At 33.5% G+C, this 22,456-nt stretch overlaps 2 protein-coding genes across 2 annotated transcripts in view; one reads left to right on the top strand and one right to left on the bottom strand.

Moving 5' to 3' along the window:
- The window catches only part of LOC126979211 (sodium-independent sulfate anion transporter-like), a 28,755-nt gene extending 15,511 nt beyond the window's left edge, over positions 1 to 13,244 (top strand). The window contains exons 6-12 of the mRNA XM_050828466.1: positions 2,163 to 2,327; positions 5,418 to 5,579; positions 5,773 to 5,913; positions 9,200 to 9,345; positions 10,664 to 11,023; positions 12,394 to 12,538; positions 12,858 to 13,244. Coding sequence (XP_050684423.1) covers positions 2,163 to 2,327; positions 5,418 to 5,579; positions 5,773 to 5,913; positions 9,200 to 9,345; positions 10,664 to 11,023; positions 12,394 to 12,538; positions 12,858 to 12,907 — 1,169 coding nt within the window. The 3' untranslated portion in view covers positions 12,908 to 13,244. The remainder of the gene's footprint in view (positions 1 to 2,162; positions 2,328 to 5,417; positions 5,580 to 5,772; positions 5,914 to 9,199; positions 9,346 to 10,663; positions 11,024 to 12,393; positions 12,539 to 12,857) is intronic.
- LOC126979262 (uncharacterized) overlaps positions 1 to 22,456 on the bottom strand; it is a 287,778-nt gene that overhangs the window by 179,239 nt on the left and 86,083 nt on the right. The gene's annotated exons all lie outside the window — the stretch shown is intronic.

Here is a 22,456-nt window from a genome sequence, read left to right as displayed (position 1 = left end):
TCAGTCTATAATTAATAAATACCAGGAATAAAATATATAAATTTAATTTGCCTACTTCTTACCTTAGACCAGTTAAATAAGGCTTGTATTGGACTAAGTATTTCATCTCCTGTCAAGAGTATGAAGACCTAATGATTTTTTTATATAATAAAACGGCAATAACTTCGTAGTATGTGTCATACGAAGATATACAGGTAATCATTGTGGAAATAATTTCAATCAAGTAATTACATCGCAGAAAATTACTAGACTTCCGTTTCAAAAAATAACCTTCAATTTATTTAGAACAATTGATTTTCCGGGGATAATCATGATTTCACTCAATGATAAAGAATAATTAATGATGAGGGCTTACCAAATAAACTAAAGATTACTAACGTTGTTTAAGAGTAGACACCGTTTTGATTCCCTTTAGGATTTGCAAGTATAGGAAGACTTAAACTGTATAAATGATATTCTTATGATAGTAACGTTCATCATTTATCAGTATACTTCTTGGTTTATTGAATTTGATTCATCCATCTTACTGCGGTGTATAATTAATAATTCGTGTTTTACATTCAAATGAGTTCATGATCGTCTGTAGATGATTGATATATAAAGTACCTTAAGAATTCAGATCAACTCAGCTGAGGTCATCTTAAAGGGGTATGCCACAGAATCCTGTTTATATTTCTATGACGCCAAACTAGTATTTTAATACGATTTATTTTTTTATGAATAACGAGCGTACGGGTTACAGCCGCCCATATTCTCTTGCACCACCAGAGAAATCATAGGAGCGTTTCCAGCCTTTAAGAAAGGTGTACGCGCTTTTTTGAATGTACGCATGCTATATCGTCCCGGACATACCGCACAAGCAAGCTAATTCAACAGCTTTGTAGTACGTGAAAGAAAGCTCCTTGAAAACCGCACTGTGGGGAAGATATCCTAATTTGTGCACGCCACGTGCGAAGGTGGAATTCGGTGGTAGGAATCAGGTGAAACAACTCTTCAGAATACTCCCCGTGATAAATGCGGTAGCAGATATACAATGCAGCGATGTCCACGCAACGCCAAGTTATCCAGCCGTTCACAGAGCACGCGGTCAAATTGATCGAGCTGATACTGGGGTGCGCCAGACCAGAGATGACAGCAATACTCCGAGTGGCTAGCGATCCTACCTACTAAGCTATAGGTCCCGGGTTCGAATCCCGGTAGATGCAAGCATTTATATGATGAATATGGATGTTTGTTTCCGAGTCATGTAATGTGTATCTTTATATGTATTTATGTATGTTTAAGTAAGTATATTGTATTAAATATATCGTTGTCTTGCAACCCATAACACAGGCTATATATGCCTAATTTAGGGCAAAATAATTTACACATATGTGGCCGGACCTGCGCCTTGTGGAACGCTAGAATGTGAGCCGGCTTGAAGTATTACCGTGCTCTATTTATGACGTCGACAGAGACCTGGTAACTATCGGGATGTGTAGTCTGTAAAAGATGTAATAAGGACGGTATGTGGCTATTATCCACATCCAGGAGCCACGTTGGCGACTCAACCAATTGACCATATTATCATCAGCATCAGCCGGAAGGCATCCACTACTGGACAAAGGCCTCCCCTAGAGATCCACGACGATTAGTCAGGCGCTCCTCTCATCCAACGTATTTTGGCGATCTTGACCAGATCGTCAGTCCATCTTGTGGGACCGACGATCAGCTGCTTTCAGAGCTTCTTTAATGCTCGGCAGAGGCTCAGGCTCATTTGTCTCATCTTCTTCATCTCTCCCAACACTGCGTCTTCCGTTACGTGGTCGCCTGCTCATCTCGGTTATCCGAGCAACGGGCGCGGTGGCCTTCAATTAACCTGAAGTAGATGGTTCCTCGGCGGTTACCCATCAAACGTGGTGGAAGTAGCTTTACCGACACGGGGGATATGGGGGAGGGGAGCTCACTGGGTATCAGTGCCCCTCCATTGGTGTCGGAGTCGTAGTGGCTTGGCGCAAATGGGATGTAGATCTTGATAACCGAAAGGTTGGTATGTCCATGGGAAGGGGAATGCCCCAATTAGCATTTTTTTTAACAACCCAAAAGAGTGTTTACAAGTTTGTGTAGGTATATTAGAAGTTTTTTCATTTTATATATAACTGTGGTCATAATTCTTTATTCAGGTCACATAACACCTGGGTTGCCTCGACCCGAAGTCCCACCTTTTCACTCCACCGTCGGCAATGCGACCATAAATGTCGGTGGAATGTTCTCGAAGCTTGGCTCTGGGCTTCTCATCGTGCCGCTAGTGGGGGTCATCTCTAATGTTGCAATCGCTAAAGCGTTTTGTAAGTATCATTATATTTTCACAAGCTATTATATTTTATAAATTTCTTATAATTTAAATTGACATCCAGGATTAACTTCACATAAACTCTTCGTCTGTCAACAGTACAGATAAATGAAATTTTGTATATGGAAGCCTGTTCATTGGTCACCATTATATTATGAATACAGAGCTCAAGATTAGTACTAAGCATAAGCATAGCATACTAGTGTAATAGACGAACGAGCGTTCGACTTTTCTAATTTATATTATTATTTATGTCGTCAACGGATTAATTAGCATAGGACTTGTTTTAATGCTACCTCATCTCCCCTGGCTTTTACTTTAAAAGTAATACTGACATCAATTTATTTTTGAGTTTTCGTATTCAAATATTGCGGATATTTAAATACCATTTAATTTCTTGCCTTGCACAGTCATTTTGTGTCAGTTTTCATAAAAAAAGGTCCTTAAAAGATTAAAGCATACCCCCAACATAAGGGTTAGGCTTAAGGGCCTCACCAAACTCCAACACGTGATTCTCTTTCTAAACTAGCTGACCCGACAGACGTTGTTCTGTAACTGTAAGTACTATATAACAAATAAAATACTGTTGTTAAGAATTTGTCAATAATACTTCATAAAATCACGAGTTATTTCGTAAAATATGCTCCCTTTTGTCATAGTAAAATTGTTTTACAGAAGAACTGTCTGACCGTGCGTCAATAAATTCTCTCATAGAAAATATATCCATACAAAACTAATTATGGGTCCCAAATCGAAATAAATTACATATGATGCCTTTCATAAGGCTAAGGATCGCAGCATATGGAGGGGAATCGTACGGGAGAAACTGATGCAGCGGGGGAGTCACGACCCTCAGTAATAAGGAAAACGACGCGAGGAGGATCTCTCAAGTTAAACTAAACTGCACTCCATTAAGTAATTCCTATTAAAGTCCGTTAATTAGCTTAGGAGCTCACTGAAAACAAACATCAGGACACTGGATTTATGCATATTATTAAGATTCAAGGCCGTATCAGAGTAACTTAAGTCACTTTTTATTACATGTAACAGGAGGTATCTGTCCTTGAAATTGAATCAGCCATCTTGGATATAACAGACTGTCTAGGAGACAGTTTAAAAAAAAATGTCTTATCTAAAAATTGTAAATAATTCATGCACAAAATAGAAAAATATAAAATTAAAACGGCACCATAAGGTAAAATAAATTTGGTTAATTATTCAATGCATTGTATTCAGAACATAGCAACCTATAAGATAAACATTAAAGTATATGCAATATGAGTTAACGCCCGTTGAAAGTAATGTACCCGAGATGATGCATTACCTTCGTACACCGACATGTTATGACTGTCTTATTGCTTTTGTGATATTGTCTCATATCACTTTTACAACCTACTTTATAGAGCGTAATGCACACACTTAGAATATGAAGAACAAACATACAAAACTATATCATAATTATATTATTAGTATTGTCATAAAATTCAAATTATTTTTTTTTAATAACAGTAAGAGAAGAGACGAGCAGACGTTCGGCTGTTGGTAATTGATACGCCCTTCCCATTACACTGCAGTGTCGCTCAGGATTCTTGAAAAACCAAAGAATCTGGAGAGGCACGACAATTACGCTCGTCCCCTTGAGATATAAGATGTTAAGTCTCATTTGTCCAATAATTTCACTTGCTACGGCGCCCTTCAGACCACAACACAATAAAGTATAGACATTACTGCTTCCCGGCAGAAACAGGTGCCGTTGTGGTACGTAACATTCATATGGTAAGTTATATTAGAAGAGTAAAATATTATTATAGCTTAGTACATTTACTGTAACTTATGAGCATCAGTAGAACTGATTAGGACTGTACCTGCAGTATTTAACTGACCTCTAAATTTATGATAATATATGAAACTAGTTGCTTACCTTGGATGAGTTTCAGGGACCCTCACAAATAAATAGCATAATATATACCTGCCGTACTCCTTTTTAATAGCAAAGTGTTACACTACTCGTATAATAGAGATTGGTCTCGATGTTTACGTGTTTAATAATTATTTACTATGTTCTTACGAATCTTTATGACACGTTTATTATAAGCTTCACCTGTATGTATGTTTGTTTTTAACCGACTCATTTCGATGCGATTCTAGCCCTCTTTAAACGGCCACATTTCGTTCAAACTTCGTTTTATCGAACACCGATGACAGTACATTAATTTCATAAAATTATTCTATTTTACAATTTGCAAAATAAGATTTTTTTAATTAATATTACATAATTTTCATAAGGTAGCAACTATTAATAACACAATATATATCATACATTTATATAAATTAAAGTAACTTTTATATCTAAATCAACTTAATTATTAATTATATGAAGTAATTTTTAAACAGTCGGTGTCCTCTTGCTGTTATCTGTTTATCCTTCGACAAAAGCCTCCTCCAAGATCTGCCATTCTTCCTTCCTTTTTATTCTTGTCCATTGTGGTCCTCCTATCTGTACATCTATCTCCATTCTACCAACGTATAAACTGTATGTTTTAAGTTAGCAGCAAATATATATAAAAAAACAGCTTTTCATTTCATAATGCTGATATACATAAAACGCAAGACCAATAGCAATAAAGTGGAAGTAAACAGTTGTATCAAGTCAGTTTGTTGCCCCACGCCGGGCTATCTACCAACAACTATCAGTATTACACTTGCAGCGGCATCTCGCTACGTGACCTCGCAATCATAATGTAGCCATATTAAAATTGTACGCTCAATATGTTTGGCTTATTTTAAATGTTAATTTTCTAACTTCATTTTATCATCACTAAATAATGTCCTCACTGACTGAGCAATGATTCAACGCAGAGCCAGATGGGGGGAGTAAGCTCAGGTTATTTTGCGTGAAATAATATTTCATACAGCTGCTGATTCCAGCCATCCCGAACCCTTAAGGCTTATGGGTTGGAAGACTCCGTGACAATGTTGTGTTTACAGGTACAGTCCCGTCAACGAATATTTATCTTTATAACAATATTAAGCAAAGTATGTATTCTTACTACATTTACTTAATGTATTATTTCTTTTATTTTAGCGCAAGGGAAGACCTTGGACGCCACTCAAGAGATTATATCTCTGGGTATATGTAACATAGTGGGATCGTTCTTCCGATCGTTTCCAGTCAACGGTTCGTTCACACGCAGTGCTGTTAGCGATGCTTCCGGAGTGAGAACCCCGGCAGCTGGGTTTTATACAAGTAAGCTTTTGTAATGGATGCCGTCAAGTCTTAAATTTATAACAGAAGCGCAAAATACCCGCAACGCTTTAGTTTTCAAAATTAAATACATAATTTTGCCTATATATTGTATGCTTAATAACAAAATTGTTTTCTCAGTGCTCGAACAAAACGACATGTTAAGTTTTATTTTTTTTTAATTTTTCTCCGGCAGGTTTAATAGTATTATTTACGCTTTGGCTGTTAACTCCGTATTTTTACTTCATACCAAGAGCTGCTTTAGCTGCGGTGATAGTTTGTGCCGTGCTGCATATGGTGGATATAGATATTGTAAGCAAGCTATGGAAAACGAGCAGTAAGTACATAAAGTATCGTTGATAACTTGACAGCAGCTGAACATAATTACAAATTACTTTTATTTTATAGATAGACCTTGTCTCAAACTGTCCATAGTAAAAATGTTATTTTTATACCGTAGTCTCAACATTCCGACATATTAAATAATTTAGTTTATTCGAGTAGTAGTTCTGTTTTAGCTACATTTCATCACAATCATTCTCAATGCGTGAAAAATATATAAATCGAACTCATGTTGTCTGCATTGCGATCTATGGAACTTTATGGTGATTTATTTTTCAATCCATCCATGGGATGACGTATTGATATTTTTACTGGTACTTGCAGATAAACGTTTTCTATTCCATAATATGAGTTGCCTTATTGTCCTTGTTTCTCCCCTGTTTAAGGTTCATGTTTTGCTTTTATCTCAAATATGATGGGACCGACAATTGTCAAAATACTTGGATTATTACGTGAGCTTAACAACAGGATATATTTGTGGCTCTAACACACCATCCATCAATATTCGTTCATTCAATAATATCTTTAGTGTCATTTGGATTGGACAACTATTTTGTATTGAGGTATTATCGTTTTCAAGATTACCTAGATCATCATGTTCTTCAGCTTCGTTATCAGATTATTCCTCTGATATACTGACATCTTCCATATAGACTAATAAGCACGCTATAAGTTCTACAGTCGGCAAGTTGCTTTGTAAGATAATCTTAAGTCTTACCTATTTGTTCAAACGATTAGTATTATTGTAGTCTCTCAAAAATATAGTGTTCTCCTCAAAAGATAATACGCGTGCTAAAAGATTTTGAATATTATAAAAGTTCTGCTCGAGGTATACTCGCCGAATTCAGGATGGGTAGGTGTCTAGGGATGTAAAAATTTTAGACGATTTAAAAGGGAATAAAATATATGTGTTTGATACAATTTCATATTTTTCTTTAAATTAATTATTTAATAAAAAAGTCACCATTGCTTTTTTTGTCAAAGTCACGTAAAATCTAATGTCTAATAAATTAAATGTAAAAGTGAGTCAGTGTTAATTTAATTACGTTTTCCACATAAAGTAATAATTAATAGCATTGGCTTATAAAAGAATCGTATACGAGAACTAAGTTTCAGCTTTCTCACCACTAACTCAAATTTTAATTACTTTTCATTTGCTTTAACGAACTAAGCTCCAGCTACCTAGTTGTTGTTTGACAAATAAATTGTATTATACGACAGAGGATTAAGCAAAAAAGTGTTCCGACTTTATTGCTATATTTATAAAATGTTTATAATATGTAGTTTAATAACGAGCACACTACATATTGTTTTAACATTCATTATTTTGCCAATTCAAAATTAATGCGATAACGAAACTTTTGCGAGGCCAGGCTGAATTTATGAATATTATATTAATTTTATTAATATTATAATCATTATAAAAACGATCGGAAAATCTACAGGTAACATACATTATCATTATCATTATCATGTTCCACAATGTACTGTTACATTGTTATTAAGCTATTGTCACTATTCCATCGGGTGTTCCACAAGGCTCACTGCTCGGTCCCTTGTTATTCGTATGTTTCATCAACAACATTTGAATGAACGTTTTGTGAATTCTATTTACCTAATGTTTGCTTAAGACATGAAAATCTATAGAGTTGTAGATTATTTTGACGCACTGCTACTTCAGAAAGATCTATTAAGGCTACATGTGTCGTACTTAGTTTTACCCGAAAATTTACCTATTTTGATAATTATAATATTGTGTCTCAGATATTACTACAAGTAGAAATAATGATTTACCAAATGAATTTGCTATAAGTTAAAAATACTTGATAAATCTTATGAAAATCGTTGTAAACGTTTACATCTATTACCACTCACATTACGTAGAAACATCGCTGACGCTTCATTATTGATGATGACAGCTCAATGTTAAGTCAATTGACCATACCTCCTTTCCAAAGTTAATTTATGTCTACCATACCAGCACTCTCGGAAAAGAAACCTTCTCAGTGTCCCGCGTAGCCGTTTAAATTACATAGCTAATGCATTTGTCCACCGCACTTCAATTATTTTCAATAAATTAAAACACTTGCATAATATTGATCCATTCCGCTCCGACTTGCAATCAGCATCAAATGAATTTTGGCTAATTGTTACTTAGGGCTAGATCCTAAACAGGATTGTTTTGTATATAATAATAATAATAATGTTGACACTTAATCTATTATTACTTTAATCTTCACATTCATACACAGTATAATGTTGTTGCTTGAGTATATTGCGACTGCTAGTAATGTGAGTATTATAATTTCAAAGGAACAACGAATCCCAGAATGTTAATGTATAGAGCAAGTTGCAGAGCATTTAAATTCAAATATTTTTATTCAAAATAAGATGTGACATCACTTATTAAAAAGTCAGAAACTACCACCCATTCCAAAACCAATGCCTCATACTTGCGAAAAATGGGCGCAAAACTCGAAAGGTAATTTATTTTAAGTAATATTGTAAAATTATTCTTATTATTTAATAGCCTGAATGCGGCCGCACCATTTCCAATCTGTGGTGTCATTAAGAAAGTCATTTATGTTATAGTTACCATACAAACGCTTTTTAACAATTCTTTTGACTAACGTAATACTTTTGGTCATCAAGAATATATTTAGAAGCAAGAGTCAAGATATTAATTTCTTTGAATTTTGTTCTCATTGATTCTTCCCTGTACTCTAAGTTACAATTAAAACTCAAGTGGCGATTTATTTACTAATACATCATTACTATGATGTAGTAAGTTCTATTTCTTATTGATCACAACACAACAGTTTATTAATTAGAAGTACAAACGACCGTAGGAGAATCAAGTTACCGACATAGGCAAAATAATTGTGAAACAGAAGTGGCAGTGGGCAGGGCACATAGTTCAACGGACAGATAGCCGTTGGGGCAGTAACGTCCTCGAATGGCGACCACGTACCGGAAGACGCAGTGTTGGTAAGCCCCCCACAAGATGGACCGACGATCTGGTCATGATCGCCGGAATATGTTGGATGAGGGCAGCACAGGACCGACATCTTCCGGCTAATGATGATGATGATGACAAATGACCGTTATACTAGTCTACTATCAACGTCCTAAAACTACTCGTGTTGCATCGACTTAGTAAGAAGGTACAAGTAAGCTTATGCAAAAATTTGGTTGTACGTGAAATATAGGTCATTCTAAAACACATTGCAGATACAGACATAAAAATATAAACTTTTTATTGAAATTATTTTTTGCCGTAGGACTGGATCTCATTCCACTTGTGGGCACATTTGTATGTGGGTTGTTGCTGGGAGTTGAGGTGGGACTGGGGTGTGGTATGGCTATTGATGCACTTTTAATATTATATTACCAGTCACGCCCAAAAATAGACATCAGATTTATTAATGTAAGTATTCGATACATATTATTAGTGATAAAAAAATAAATGATACCGGCAATCTGTATAATTCAGGCATTCAATACAGTGTCTATGTATAGAAAAACTGCGTTGTCCAGGCAATATTTAAAACTGTATGAAATTATTTACCTCGGGTTATGTATTGTTCTGTAGGTATTCCATAATTGTGTAGAGCATCCATTTTTTTTAACAAAACTCCTTTTTTGGTAACACGATAGTATTGTTCAACTCAATTTTATCGTCAATCAGTATTTGGTATTCAAAAGTATTTCTAGTGTGTTGCTTCGCTCTCGCCTCAGCTGTTGTGGTTACTTTTTTATAACAACCCAAAAGAATTCCACCTGCATTGCGCTCGCAGCGCAGATCCCTTGAATTGAATCTCGATCGATTGAATCACTTAACACTCCTTTTAAAAAATCATCTTTCGAACAAATTACCTCATTCGATATTATATAGAATACCTAGTAAAGTAAAATAAATAATATTTCGTACATTACCTAAACGTTTACGTTTTTATACATATCCATAGCATGTAACGTTAAATTTAACACCGCATTATATACACTGCCGAAAACTGGTACAAACACACTTTAATAAAATTTTAAAACGTTCTCATTATTATAATAACTACTAACATTAATATTAATCTTATACTAATCATTAATCTATTATTCTATATTTTAACGATACAAATTTTTTGCAAATATAATACGAACAGCTAAAAATACAAAGATAAAATTAAAACAATATTATAGCTGTGAAGACGTTATATGAATATTATCACAAGAAATAAGCGTAAGACGAAAGTAATTATAGTTTTACATAAGTAGTGTTTCTAATAGTTAGTTAAAATATTTTATATTATTTTAGTTGTCACTAGCATTAAACTAGGCCGGGCCTGTATTTTAATACTAGTTACTTCAAGATACATTGTTTTTTACAGTTACTTCAGTACATAAAATATAGCGTATATAAGATTTTAACTTATGAAAAACATTTTTTACAGTTCTACGAGAATATAAATAAAATTTGTCTACCATACATATTACTGTTTAGTACTTGAGCGGTCAGTAATAAAACTGAGGGTATTCTTAAAAAACGTTTGGTTTGACTACAAAGACTGTTGACTTGGTTTATTTTCATAGAATAATATAGTAAGGTATTACATGATTGCCATTAATTTAATTTTAATATTGAAATGATAATGACACTATAAACGTTTTTATATATTATAACTCAATCAGTACAAGAAATCACGTAAAAGTGGTTCTCTATTTTATAATTTAAAATACTTTTTTTCTTTCAGGGTGTTCCAAGTTATTACACAATTCGACCCCAAGGTGGTCTTTACTTTGCAAGTGCAGAGGCCGTTCGTAGCAAATTGGCGTCTCTTGCATTTAAGCATCCAAAACAGATATCACTGCAGTCAGTACTTGCACAGCATGCAATAAACTCACTCAGTTCACGCAACATAGATGCATCTTTTACACCTAATGTCATTACACAAATTACACCAGAAATAGATACACAAAATGAAACAAATATAGTCAATTTACAAAATGCTGTGAGTTTACGAACTGAGAGAGAATTATTTGAAGCTGTATCAGCTAAGATATTAGTGATATACTGTGATGCTCTCAGTAGACTAGATTATACGTTTTTACAAGTAAGTAATATCACTTAAAGAAATTTTCAAATAATTTAACTACTGACCCCTGATGCGTTTTCGTAGTTATAACATAAGCTACTAGACAATAGAACTATTCATGGTGCAGATGAAGTTCAATATTCATTAAATAATAGGTGGCAAGCAGTAACGTATATTTGACGAATGTCTATGACGAATGACTATTGGGTCCGACTCAATTTGATTTTTTGTTAAGCGTTCACAATGTAACAAAAAGCAGTATGCAAAATATTGTCATTGAAGCTTAGGGCGTCCAATAAATAGTGCGAATGCGTATGTTGCCGGTAACTAAATCTAATTTTATTTTACGTTTTAGTCTAGTCGATTCTTGGAATTACTTGGAATATCTTTTTTTACTTAAATATTACTTAAAAAATCTTGTAATGCAGTAACTGCCGCTTTATTATCTTTGAATCTCTGTCTTTTATAAATACAAATCACTCGGGTCTAGATCAGGTGAAGTTGGAGGATGCTCAAGTTATCGTAAACAATATTTCGAATAGTGCAGCCGTAGCAATGATGGACCTGTGAGCCGGGGCATTATAGTAATGGAACGTTTTTGCTACATTGCCTCAGAGTTCCATAGTTTTTTGACGCAGTCAAAACTCGCCTGCAAATTGTTAGTTGTTGGGAGATATTTGCCTCTTCTAGGTTATAGTCTGTTATTTTATCTCTGGGTCATAATGGTGTAGCCACGTTGTATTTATATTCATTAATCAAGCTAATAGTAATGTTCATGTTCTTCTTTGTGACAGTTTCAAAGATGATTTAGAAATGTTCAGTCAGGTTTGCTTTTATGCAACATTAAGCATTTTAGGAATCAAGCGCACTATGACTTTCATCCTTTGATATAAAATAGTGGCACATAGCCCTCTACGTTATTACTTTACTACTTCTAACGTTGACGATCTGCTAAAACAATTTTATAACCATTTAATAGGTCACCACAATTGTTGGGCAACCTGAGTGAGGGTTACCTATGGTGGGGTAACTTCCTCTACGTTTTGATTTGGTACACCAACGTGCAACTGAAGGATACAGTAGATCATTTGCACTTAAAATATCCATTAAATTTTGATTAACTTATTATTACAGAAATATTTCACACTAATTAATAACTGCACACAATTTAATTTTATCCATTTTCTACAAGACGCTATGTTGTAGCGTCTTGTAGAAAACTGAAACCAAAATCTTTCTAATCAATATTATCTTTACAAGCCAGTATTTACTTTTTAGATTTCAAAAAGTTCCTCATTCTGACTATTTATTGACTGCCCCTAAGCACTCCATTCTTTCTAGTATATGTTCTTGTAGGGTTCTTATATTATAATTTTCAATTATTTCAGAGTTCCAAACAGGTAGTAAATGAGTGGTCACAAGACGGAATTATAATCTGGTGCGATGTGAAGCCAATGATAAGGAAACAGTTGGCTACTGTTCTGCAAGAACCAATATTTTGTGATAGCAGCCAGTTACCAAGTATACTGATAGGTAATATATAGAATATATTGTTTTGTATAAAAACAGAGAATAAAACTATGTAAGGCGTTCATTTCTATCTTTGTAATACACATAAAAATACATTGTATGAAGCGATCATTGCACATGTTGTAAATTCGAGCATCGTTCAATTCTAGATTTCTCGTAACCATTTTAGATTTCGTGTTAGTAAGTCTTTTGAACCGTTAAAAAATTAGTAAGACTAGTTAGGTAAACAAATAATTATTGTACCACTTTAGAGAAAGGCATGCATTTATACATATTTACTAATAGTGCATGTCGATATGAGTAACATTAAATATATTTACAGGTCTCACAACCATCACACACACAAGTAATATTGGTGATACTCATTTATGACGACAACTGATTCCTGAAGAAGTCAACAAAATGTGTGAAAGTGTTACTAGTGTCAAATACAATTAGAAGATACGCTTATAGTCGCCATTTTTACAAATGAGAGAATTATGACAAGTCTTACCACCGTTTGATAATCTCATCGATAGAAGGATAATACCATAATGTTCAAGTTTTCACTTCTTCTCCCGACCGCGACCCGTATTTTTTTTATTAAATTATATTTATTATATATAAACTTAGTTTACCAGAATTTACTATTATATTTAAGTTATAAAATTGTTTTCTCTAAAAGTGAATATGTAAATTCTTATGAGAAATAAATTCTCTAACCGTAAATGGATTTTCAGCGGCATAAAACCTCTTTGTTGTTACAAAAAAAACTGCATTACCCGGTTAAATTAAAAATGCTCTGTTTACTCTGATATGATTTCCAGTTAGTTATTAACTATGTAGGGATAATTGTATTACGCACTAGTATGTAATATTACTATGCACGTGTGTGTTATTACATACAGTTCGGTTTATGGCCCTAAGAATGATGTTACATAGGCTGCACTAAAAGTATCGGGAATGGAATATTTCCACTGTTCCTGTCATATTAAAATCTTTTTAATTGAAAACTCCTTGGTTTTAAAAATCGAATACCATTTATTTATTTAAAAAAAGATTCTCAGTCTTGTCACAAGGTCTTGTCAAACTTGTTTAGTCGTAGAGAAAATGGAATTGACTCGAGAAAATTCTAGAGCGATGATTTATTATGACTTTCGAAGTGGTTTAACACAAAAACAGTGTGTTGACCGGATGATTTCTGCGTTTAACGCCTCAGTCCACCCCCACTTTAGGTGGCGCCACTGCCGGTGAGACACAGGAAATACGTCATCCACAGGTACAAAGAGTATGAAAAATTTGTAAAATCTACGGGAAACGGAAGTGCCTATCTCAAATATAAGCTTCGAATTACGGTCAAGTAGTTTTAATAACAAAACCGCTAGTCGCCATGCAATGTGTTGGAAATTAACTAAAAAAGTTTGACCTATAAATATTTTTAAAATGTTATATGAAGCTAACGTAAACAATAGTTGACGTTTTGTACCTCAGCTACTAAATGATGCGTTGTCAGATCGCTAATTCGCGTTATTTATTGCTGTCGCGCTCAGTGCCTTATTAAAATGGTTTAACTATGAGACACTTGCGGCCGGATCACCTTGCCGTGCGAACCTTTGGTGTTTTGAGGTACTGGTGTCTCACAGACGTAAGTACAGCAATAATTACTTAATTCTAATAGGCATCATCTCACTAAGGCCATGCTTGTGCCCTAGTGTACGTGATACGTGTCCTCAGTAAGAAAAGTATACTTAAATATTTTAATTTGTTTTTTGTGGTTTTAAAGGATAAATCACATTCAAATGTAACTACCATACAAAATGTATGGTGTAATGGTAAGACGAATCGAATTTTTCGATCTATTTCCTTTTCAAATTCTTGACGTGCCTATTTTCTTAGTTAACTAGATTTTCGAACCAAAATTAATACTGTAGTTACAAAACGAGACAGTACCTAGTGGAAAGTTTCGAAGTAATATTCTTGATGAAGAGCAAATTGAGCAGGAATTAGAAAAGCAGAAAGCATTTAGTGATTTTGAAGATCCTGGCTTTGTACGTGAAAATAGGGTAAGAGAAGTGAGTCACGACTGTGAAAATCAAATTGAATGTGAATCCAATGAATGTAAAAACGATCACAGCAATAACGAGAATATACCACTAAATTTAATAGCTACTGATAATCGTGGTCAAGGTGCTTCAAATAACTTAAAAAAAAAATGTATTTTTATAGTCGAAAATTTTAAGTCGCCTGCACCAGAAGAAATCCAGCTCAAAACATTATACATGTCGGACCACAACTAACTCAAGCTTTCTTCACCGTGAAGAACGCTTGGCAAGTGATCCTTCCGAAACTATCTCATGTCTATTTCATTAATTCGTGGTGAATTCTCAAAAAATCTTCACTCTAGGATCAAATGTTTGTATTGATGAGATGCTTCTGGTGTGAATAGCTTTGTACGTACAAACACCGATTGGAACGTGAATTGCCTTTGGGAAAAATTTCTTCAATCATTGGTAAGGTATTAAGTTCTTCCAGTTTTGTAAGAACGAGTTTATAATGAGTGTTTGCCAAGGGATCTTTGTCAATAAGAGAGAGAAAAGGGGCGTTTGACATTAAAAGAGTTTTAGGTAAAGGTTTGCCTCCTTCCCAGCCTCAGCCTCAGCCTGCAGGACCACCAGCAAGAAAACTATGAAGTATATGTCGAAGCAAACTTAAAACAAAAGACAGGCTAGATTCTTTTGTTGCTCCTGTAAAAAAATAATTTGCCTTCAATGTAAGGTACAACTCTTTCAAGACTGTAAAAAAATAACGTTGTCTTTGAGACTAATTTGTGCCTAAATGAACTACGTGATCGCCTTGTTTTTATTTATAGATTTAAAATATAATTAGTAATTAATGTAAAAGAAAAAAAATTGAGTTTCTAAATTTATAAAAAAATAATGTTTTAATCAAGCTGATAGTAAGAATCCTTAAAAGTTGTATATTTCTTTAAAACTTTTTTTTAAGTAATATGATTTAATTTTAATAATCTTTTTCATATTTAAATAAAACAATAATGTATGATAAACCATAATTTCCTATAAAAATGATTAAACTATACAAATCATATAAAATAGGTCCTGTTTAAAGTGACGTCTGACACATCAGTGAAATATTTCCACCAAAGTCACGTCAGTTGCAGAAGGTTAACCATATATTAATAGAAGATTATTGCGTGAGGGGATGTGTCACAGGACTCACTTGATGGTTAGTGATCAGCACCACCCAGTTAATTCTTAATGATCGTGTTTATTTACTGTTATAAAATAAATCAAGTGTCTGAGATCTTAAATTCACTTTATTTCATACAGAAGATAAAATGAATTAATATAATTTTATTATGTAGTTATTGCGCGTCTGTCCACACTCCACACCCTGCTGTGGTTGAAATATTAAGGTGATCTGAGTTGTGCCACTTAAGAGTGCTTGAACGCATGAAATTAGCATTTCCATTTTCCTCCCTTGAACCGCTTAATACATGAAGCTTCCTAATTAAGATGTAGCCAAGAAAAAAATTAAAATCGTAATTCGATATTATATCGTATTTGAGAGTAAATTGAAGTATGAATGGAATCTTAAGATACCAATATTTTATTAAAGTATGTGTCTTTAACACAAATATGACACCGTATGTATAATGCGTCACAAAATACTGTATGTATGATCTAGCAACGTAGATAACGTAACCGCCACGTTCACGTCGGCTGGCGGTAATCACGGTTCACCGAACTGTTCAATTTACTGAAAATAATGATCGCTACTGCGATAGAGCTGCAGACTAGAACCATCATTTATTATATCGACCTGTGTTGGTAGATTCTCTTCATTATATCACCGTAGTTACAAAAGCTATTATTAATGTTGGTTTTGGCTAACACAATTGCACTTGTATGATTTAGTTCCCAGTGCATGAACACAAAAGATAATTACTGCCTAACTTACGAATTATTTATAACAACATGGCTAGCTGATCCGACAGACGTCTGTACATCTATACTTATAATAGAACTGTACAGAAATTTCTCGAGTCAGAGGATGACCGATATAAGAAGAGAAAGAACAAGTCTCGATTTTTTTTTAATTGTTTTTTGTTTGTACGGGCTATTATCTGAAAGTATTGGAGCAATTGAATTGAAATTTTGAAAGATGGTACGTTACAACCGCGGTCAGCATCTTAGAAACTTATTATCCCGGAACATTAAAGAGTGCTCATGGGACAGTTGAAAACCTACAGTACCTTTTAGCTTAGAACACAACAACTCATTAATTAGTATAAAATTAAGGATATTGATACCTTATATTGCTAGACAATGCGTTAGATACTTTTTATGCAGAGAAATTAAATAGTCCCCTCGGGAAAGTTGAGAAACTAAAATAAACTATATAGCTTAGTGAACACAATATAATGCAAATAATTAAATATAATTTGGCATGTATCATCACATTATATTGCCGGTCTACGTCGTAGATACTTTTCATCCTGAAAAATAAAGAGGTCCTCCGGAAAAGTTAAGAAAATTAATTAATGTATAAAGCTTAGTAATCACTAACTTATGCACATAATAAAATTAAATTTGGCATGTTGGTACCTTATATTGCCAGACAATGTGTTAGATACTTTTTATCCCGAAAAATTAAATGGTCCTCGGGAAAGTTAAAAACAAACTAAATAATTTATATTTATTTATTTTATTTCATTTATTCAATGAACAAAATTATCTTTATATATATAATAATATAGACATACTCCCAAAACCTCTAAGGTTTATGTGCGAGTGGTAATTTCGCATTACAATAATTTTTTCATTACTTAAGACTCAATATAACATATAGAAGTAATATTAAAATTAACATCATAGGTATTCCTGGTTATTATATTCTAGATAGCATTTTTTTAGCTTTAATTTGAAATTTTTCTTTTGTAGGTAATACGATAATTATTATCATTTCGAATACAAATTTTGTGCTAATATATAAGTCATATAATATACACATAAATTTATATTTGACATTCATTATAAAAGATTGTGTCAGATATACAAACTCGTTTTTCACTTTTCTTAGGCACACACTGCTATAATAGTAATGTAACAATATTATAATAAAACACCTATAACTGCATAATAACATATTAGCTGGGAACACCTTATTTCCTTTATATTAGCATAACGTGTATCGATTTATGTAAGTAACAGAATGTTCCAATATATGAGGACCGGTCTGAATCTCTTTAACCTCTATAAACAATAACTTTCACACTTTGAACTTAGAGCAATAAGTTTTTTATGGTGTATTGAGATCAATGAATAAGAAGAAATTAAATCATGATTTCAAAAACTAAAAATACCATAATAATACTGACCTCAAACATGCACATTATTATGCACATCTACAATTGTTTACAACAGGGAAGCAAAAAGTAGAAAATAATGATTGCGCACTTCAGCCTTAACCCAGGTGAACCCTGGAAAGTTTCACTCTGTGATTATAATGACAGTTTGCCAATAATATGTTTATTAACTTTTAACCCACACTTTATGAACAGGAAAAATATAAATTTGAAGAATAGCACTTTATTTGACTGACACAGTAACAATAATAGAGAGTTAGTTTTATTTGTTATGAACACCGATTCATTTTAGACAGAACTTAAAACTTAAGTAGGTACACCAGATCATAGTATGATCGCTTGTACGTATTGTACGAAATAGTATCAGCGTTTTACATTGGCACACAAATAGTAACAATAAGCTGAATTTTAAAAAATGAGCAAACTATGCTAGAAATACTTCATTCTTTAGTAATTCAGCAATATATTCCACAATCTTTCTCGTTGCAAGGCCGCTGGCCTTTTCTCATATTATATTCTATCACTATCAGGTATTACTCGTATAATACATTTATAGTAGTTTATGTTGGGCATTAGACACGAGTGTGGGTTTAAAATAAAATTACACGAGTGCTTTAATGTCTAATTATGTACAGTTACATACATACACTACTTTATCTGGCATGCGATCAGGAGCCGCATATTATGACTACCATACATTTTAATCGGTAATGGTGGTAATGAAATGTTTCCTGGCAGCTTCGTAGTTATTTTTAAATCAGAGACAAACTTGAGTCGGCCTCAACTATGATATCGTTCGATATCTTAATTACGTGCAAAATTTGTCACTTTGCAAATTGACATTCCATTTCGAATTAAACGTCATCTATACGTCATCTAATGATATTAGAATACAGGTCAAATCAAATATCTTTGTTTTACAGAGATGTTCGAAAATTGAATGAAATAGTGTTATCAAGATCGATGTTATTATTTAGCAACGACAGTATTTTTACAGATAAGAAATTCGTTCAAACAACACAGTCTATTTTTATGGTGGTCACATGTGCAGTTCTAATGCAGGGTTTATGATATTTGAGTATATAAAAAATATTAGATTTCTAGTTTCCCTGGTTACACATATATTATAGACATTTGCATAATATAAACTACAACAATTGCGAACAAGTAGTAATAATAACGATGGACAATACCATTATACGAGGGCTGCACTAAAAGTATCGGGAATGGAATATTTCCACTGTTCCTGTCATATTAAAATATTTTTAATTGAAAACTCCTTGATTTAAAAATCGAATACCATTTATTTATTTAAATAAAGATTCTCGGTCTTGTCACAAGGTCTTTTCAAACTTGTTTAGTCGTTGAGAAAATGGAATTGACTCGATAAAATTCTAGAGCGATGATTTATTATGACTTTCGAAGTGGTTTAACACAAAAACAGTGTGTTGACCGGATGATTTCTGCATTTGGTGATAAAGCCCCATCCAAAACCACAATTTATCGCTGGTTTGCTAAATGTCAACGTGGACGTGTCAAGCTCAGTGATGATCCCCGTCAAGGTTTTCTAAAAACTGCAGTCACCAAAGAAAACGTTGATGCTGTGCGTAAGCTGATTGAGGGAGATCGACATGTGACATACCGCGAAATTCAGGCAATTATAGACATTCGCATGAGTCAAATACAAATTATCTTGCATGAACAATTAGGTGTAAAAAAGTTGTTTTCCCGATGGATACCGCATTTGCTCTGTGAAGTGCAAAAAGCGGCTCGCGTGCGTCAGAACTCTCGAAAAATTCCACGCAGGATCCTCAAATGCTGTATACAACATCGTACCAGGTGACGAATCCTGGATATACGCGTACGAACCTGAAACAAAAAACCAGTCACGAGTTTGGGTGTTCGAAAATAAGTTAAAGCCAACAAAAAATTGTTCGTTTTCAGATAGTTGCAAAAAAAATGGTGGCCACGTTTATCTCCAAAACTAGCCATGTTGCGACTATTCCTCTTGAGGGACAAAGAACGGTTAATGCAGAATGGTATGCTAGCATTTGTTTGCCACAGGTCGTTTCTGAACTCCATAAGGAGAACTGCAAACCGCCGCATCATCCTCCATCACGACAATGCGAGTTCTTACACCGCGCACAGAACAAAAGAGTTTTTAGAGTAAGAAAACATAAAATTATTAGACCACCCGCCGTACATCCCCGACCTAAGCCCTAATGATGTCTATACTTTCCCTAAAATAAAGAATAAATTGCGTGGTCAGAGATTTTTATCACCTGATGAAGCTGTGGACGCCTACAAAACGGCTATATTGGAGACCCCAACTTCCGAATGGAATGGTTCCTTCAATGATTGGTTCCATCGTATGGAAAAATGTGTCAAATTTCGCGGAGAATACTCCGAAAAGCAATTAATACATTTTTAAATAGTAATGTTGTGTCACTTCCTTGATTCCTGAAATTTTCAGTGCCGCCTTTTTCAAATTTCAATCAGACCAAACACGATCAGTGCTCACCAATGCGTTGCAGAGTGTGATTTGTATTAGGAAGGCCAGCAATCAATTATTTATAGGAGGCATGAAACATAAATGTGAAGAACTACAGCGGTCTGTTCACATCAATATACATACTTTTTTATTATTTTTTCATGCAAAATCGTGATCGAGCATAGAATTTAGCAGCGCAAGGGGATAATATGGCGGACCCATTACACGCGTTTCGAAAGAAAGTTATAGTTGTTATTCGTCGGCATGTAATGTCGTTATGTCTCCCTCTTACCGCAGCCCGCCGATCAGTCAACTTGCCCCACTTTATTTGGTTATTTCAATTGTTTAATCACTACATATTAGATCTTTTTTTCCGTGGAAACTGATTTATTTTAAACTATTAATTGCCATATAAGAAACTTATATCAAGCTTCATTAACAACAATCCTTTTGGCATTTAAATGTTTAATATTTAACTATGTTATAATTAGTAATACATTCTGACATTTTCAAATCGTTAAGTTCAATGTAAACAAATATATTATATTAACATCAGATCGTCACGTTGTCGTAATCGTTGCCAAAATAAATATCAAGTAACCTTTGACCTCGATTGTCTCCGGCGCCAAAAGTAAATATGTGGCAAGTGGCTGATCGAAAGGGTACGATGTGTTGTGTCTTCTTTAAGTTTCATCCGGGTCGTAAATCACATGTTAAGCATTCCTTTCGCATACAACGACAAACCCTTATTCTATATAAGTGCTATGGGGTGAGATTTTAAGAGACCTCTTTTATTACTGGCTAGAAAATATTTAATTCGTACCTTAGTAATACCAACGTTCTGATTGGATATAACTTAAAAGATAAGCATTCTGTGATATTTATAAAACTTTATAAACATCCATACATAAACTACAATAGCTAAGTATTACAGTAAGAAAGAAAAACATTTTCTAAGACACACGCACAAATAAAACTAAAAAAACTAATCTTAAGAACTAGAAGAAACATACAGATTATAAAAATTAATTACAATTAGAACAAAATACTGTAGATCCTGTTAAACATAATATTTTAACAGCTGTATATTATAGTTAGATTTATAATATGATAAAATTTGATGCAGTAACAAAATATTCATTTCGTATACAACAAGGACGTGCACATTTAATATTATAAATATCTTTGTTCCTCACATCGCACACGATATTAAAATATTAGTGCACTTTTTTTCGTCGGTCAGTCCGAGAAAGCGCAGTATCAGGCTGTCAGATATGACGTGAAAATAACATAGAACGAAACTATTAATTTGTTATAAATTTAAAATTACATGTTTCGCTGTTATAATATTAAGAACCGTAATATTTGAAAAAGCTATAACGGTTTATAAACGTTTATTACTAACAGACTATTCACACTTGATATTTTGAAGAAATAATTTTCGGAATAAATAACTTAGAAAATTAATAATATATTTTTAATAATCTAACAGATAACAATTGTCGTTCATATTTGTATTTTAATTGTTGACTTTCATCACAATGTTCCGGTTTGATCGTCTGTATATGTACGCTCAATGGTCTCAACTCAAAAAAGTGTGTATATTATTCCCTTGTTTCTTGGTTTATATAGTATTAAGAACAATTATATAAAAAAGCAATTTGTCTAGACTTAAATATAAAACAGAAAATCTTCAATCGCAGAAACTTTTTGTAAAATAAAATTCAAGTTCAAGGTAATTGTGGAAAAGCTCTAGAGCTTCAGACGCAAGTTGTTCGTACCCTGACACATTGAATAATAGATAACATGAAGAGCCCAGCTAGTTAGTCTTCGTTTACTTAGCTTATGGACCTTTAAATTGTTTGTTTCGAAATAACAAAACAAAATAAGGTTATTTCTATGTATGTTTGATTGTTTACACATTAGACTTGCGATTAAATATATACATAACCATATTATAAACTGCTTGAACCACATAATAATATAGTTGAAATTCATAAATTTATCTCGATCGATTCAAATAATTGTTTTTAAAATCAATTTTCACTACGCGAAAGCAATCTAT

Source organism: Leptidea sinapis, chromosome Z (assembly GCF_905404315.1).
Source record: "Leptidea sinapis chromosome Z, ilLepSina1.1, whole genome shotgun sequence".
NCBI lineage: Eukaryota > Metazoa > Arthropoda > Insecta > Lepidoptera > Pieridae > Leptidea > Leptidea sinapis.
Note: the sequence above shows the minus strand (reverse complement) of the source record. Positions and strands in the feature narration are given on the sequence as shown.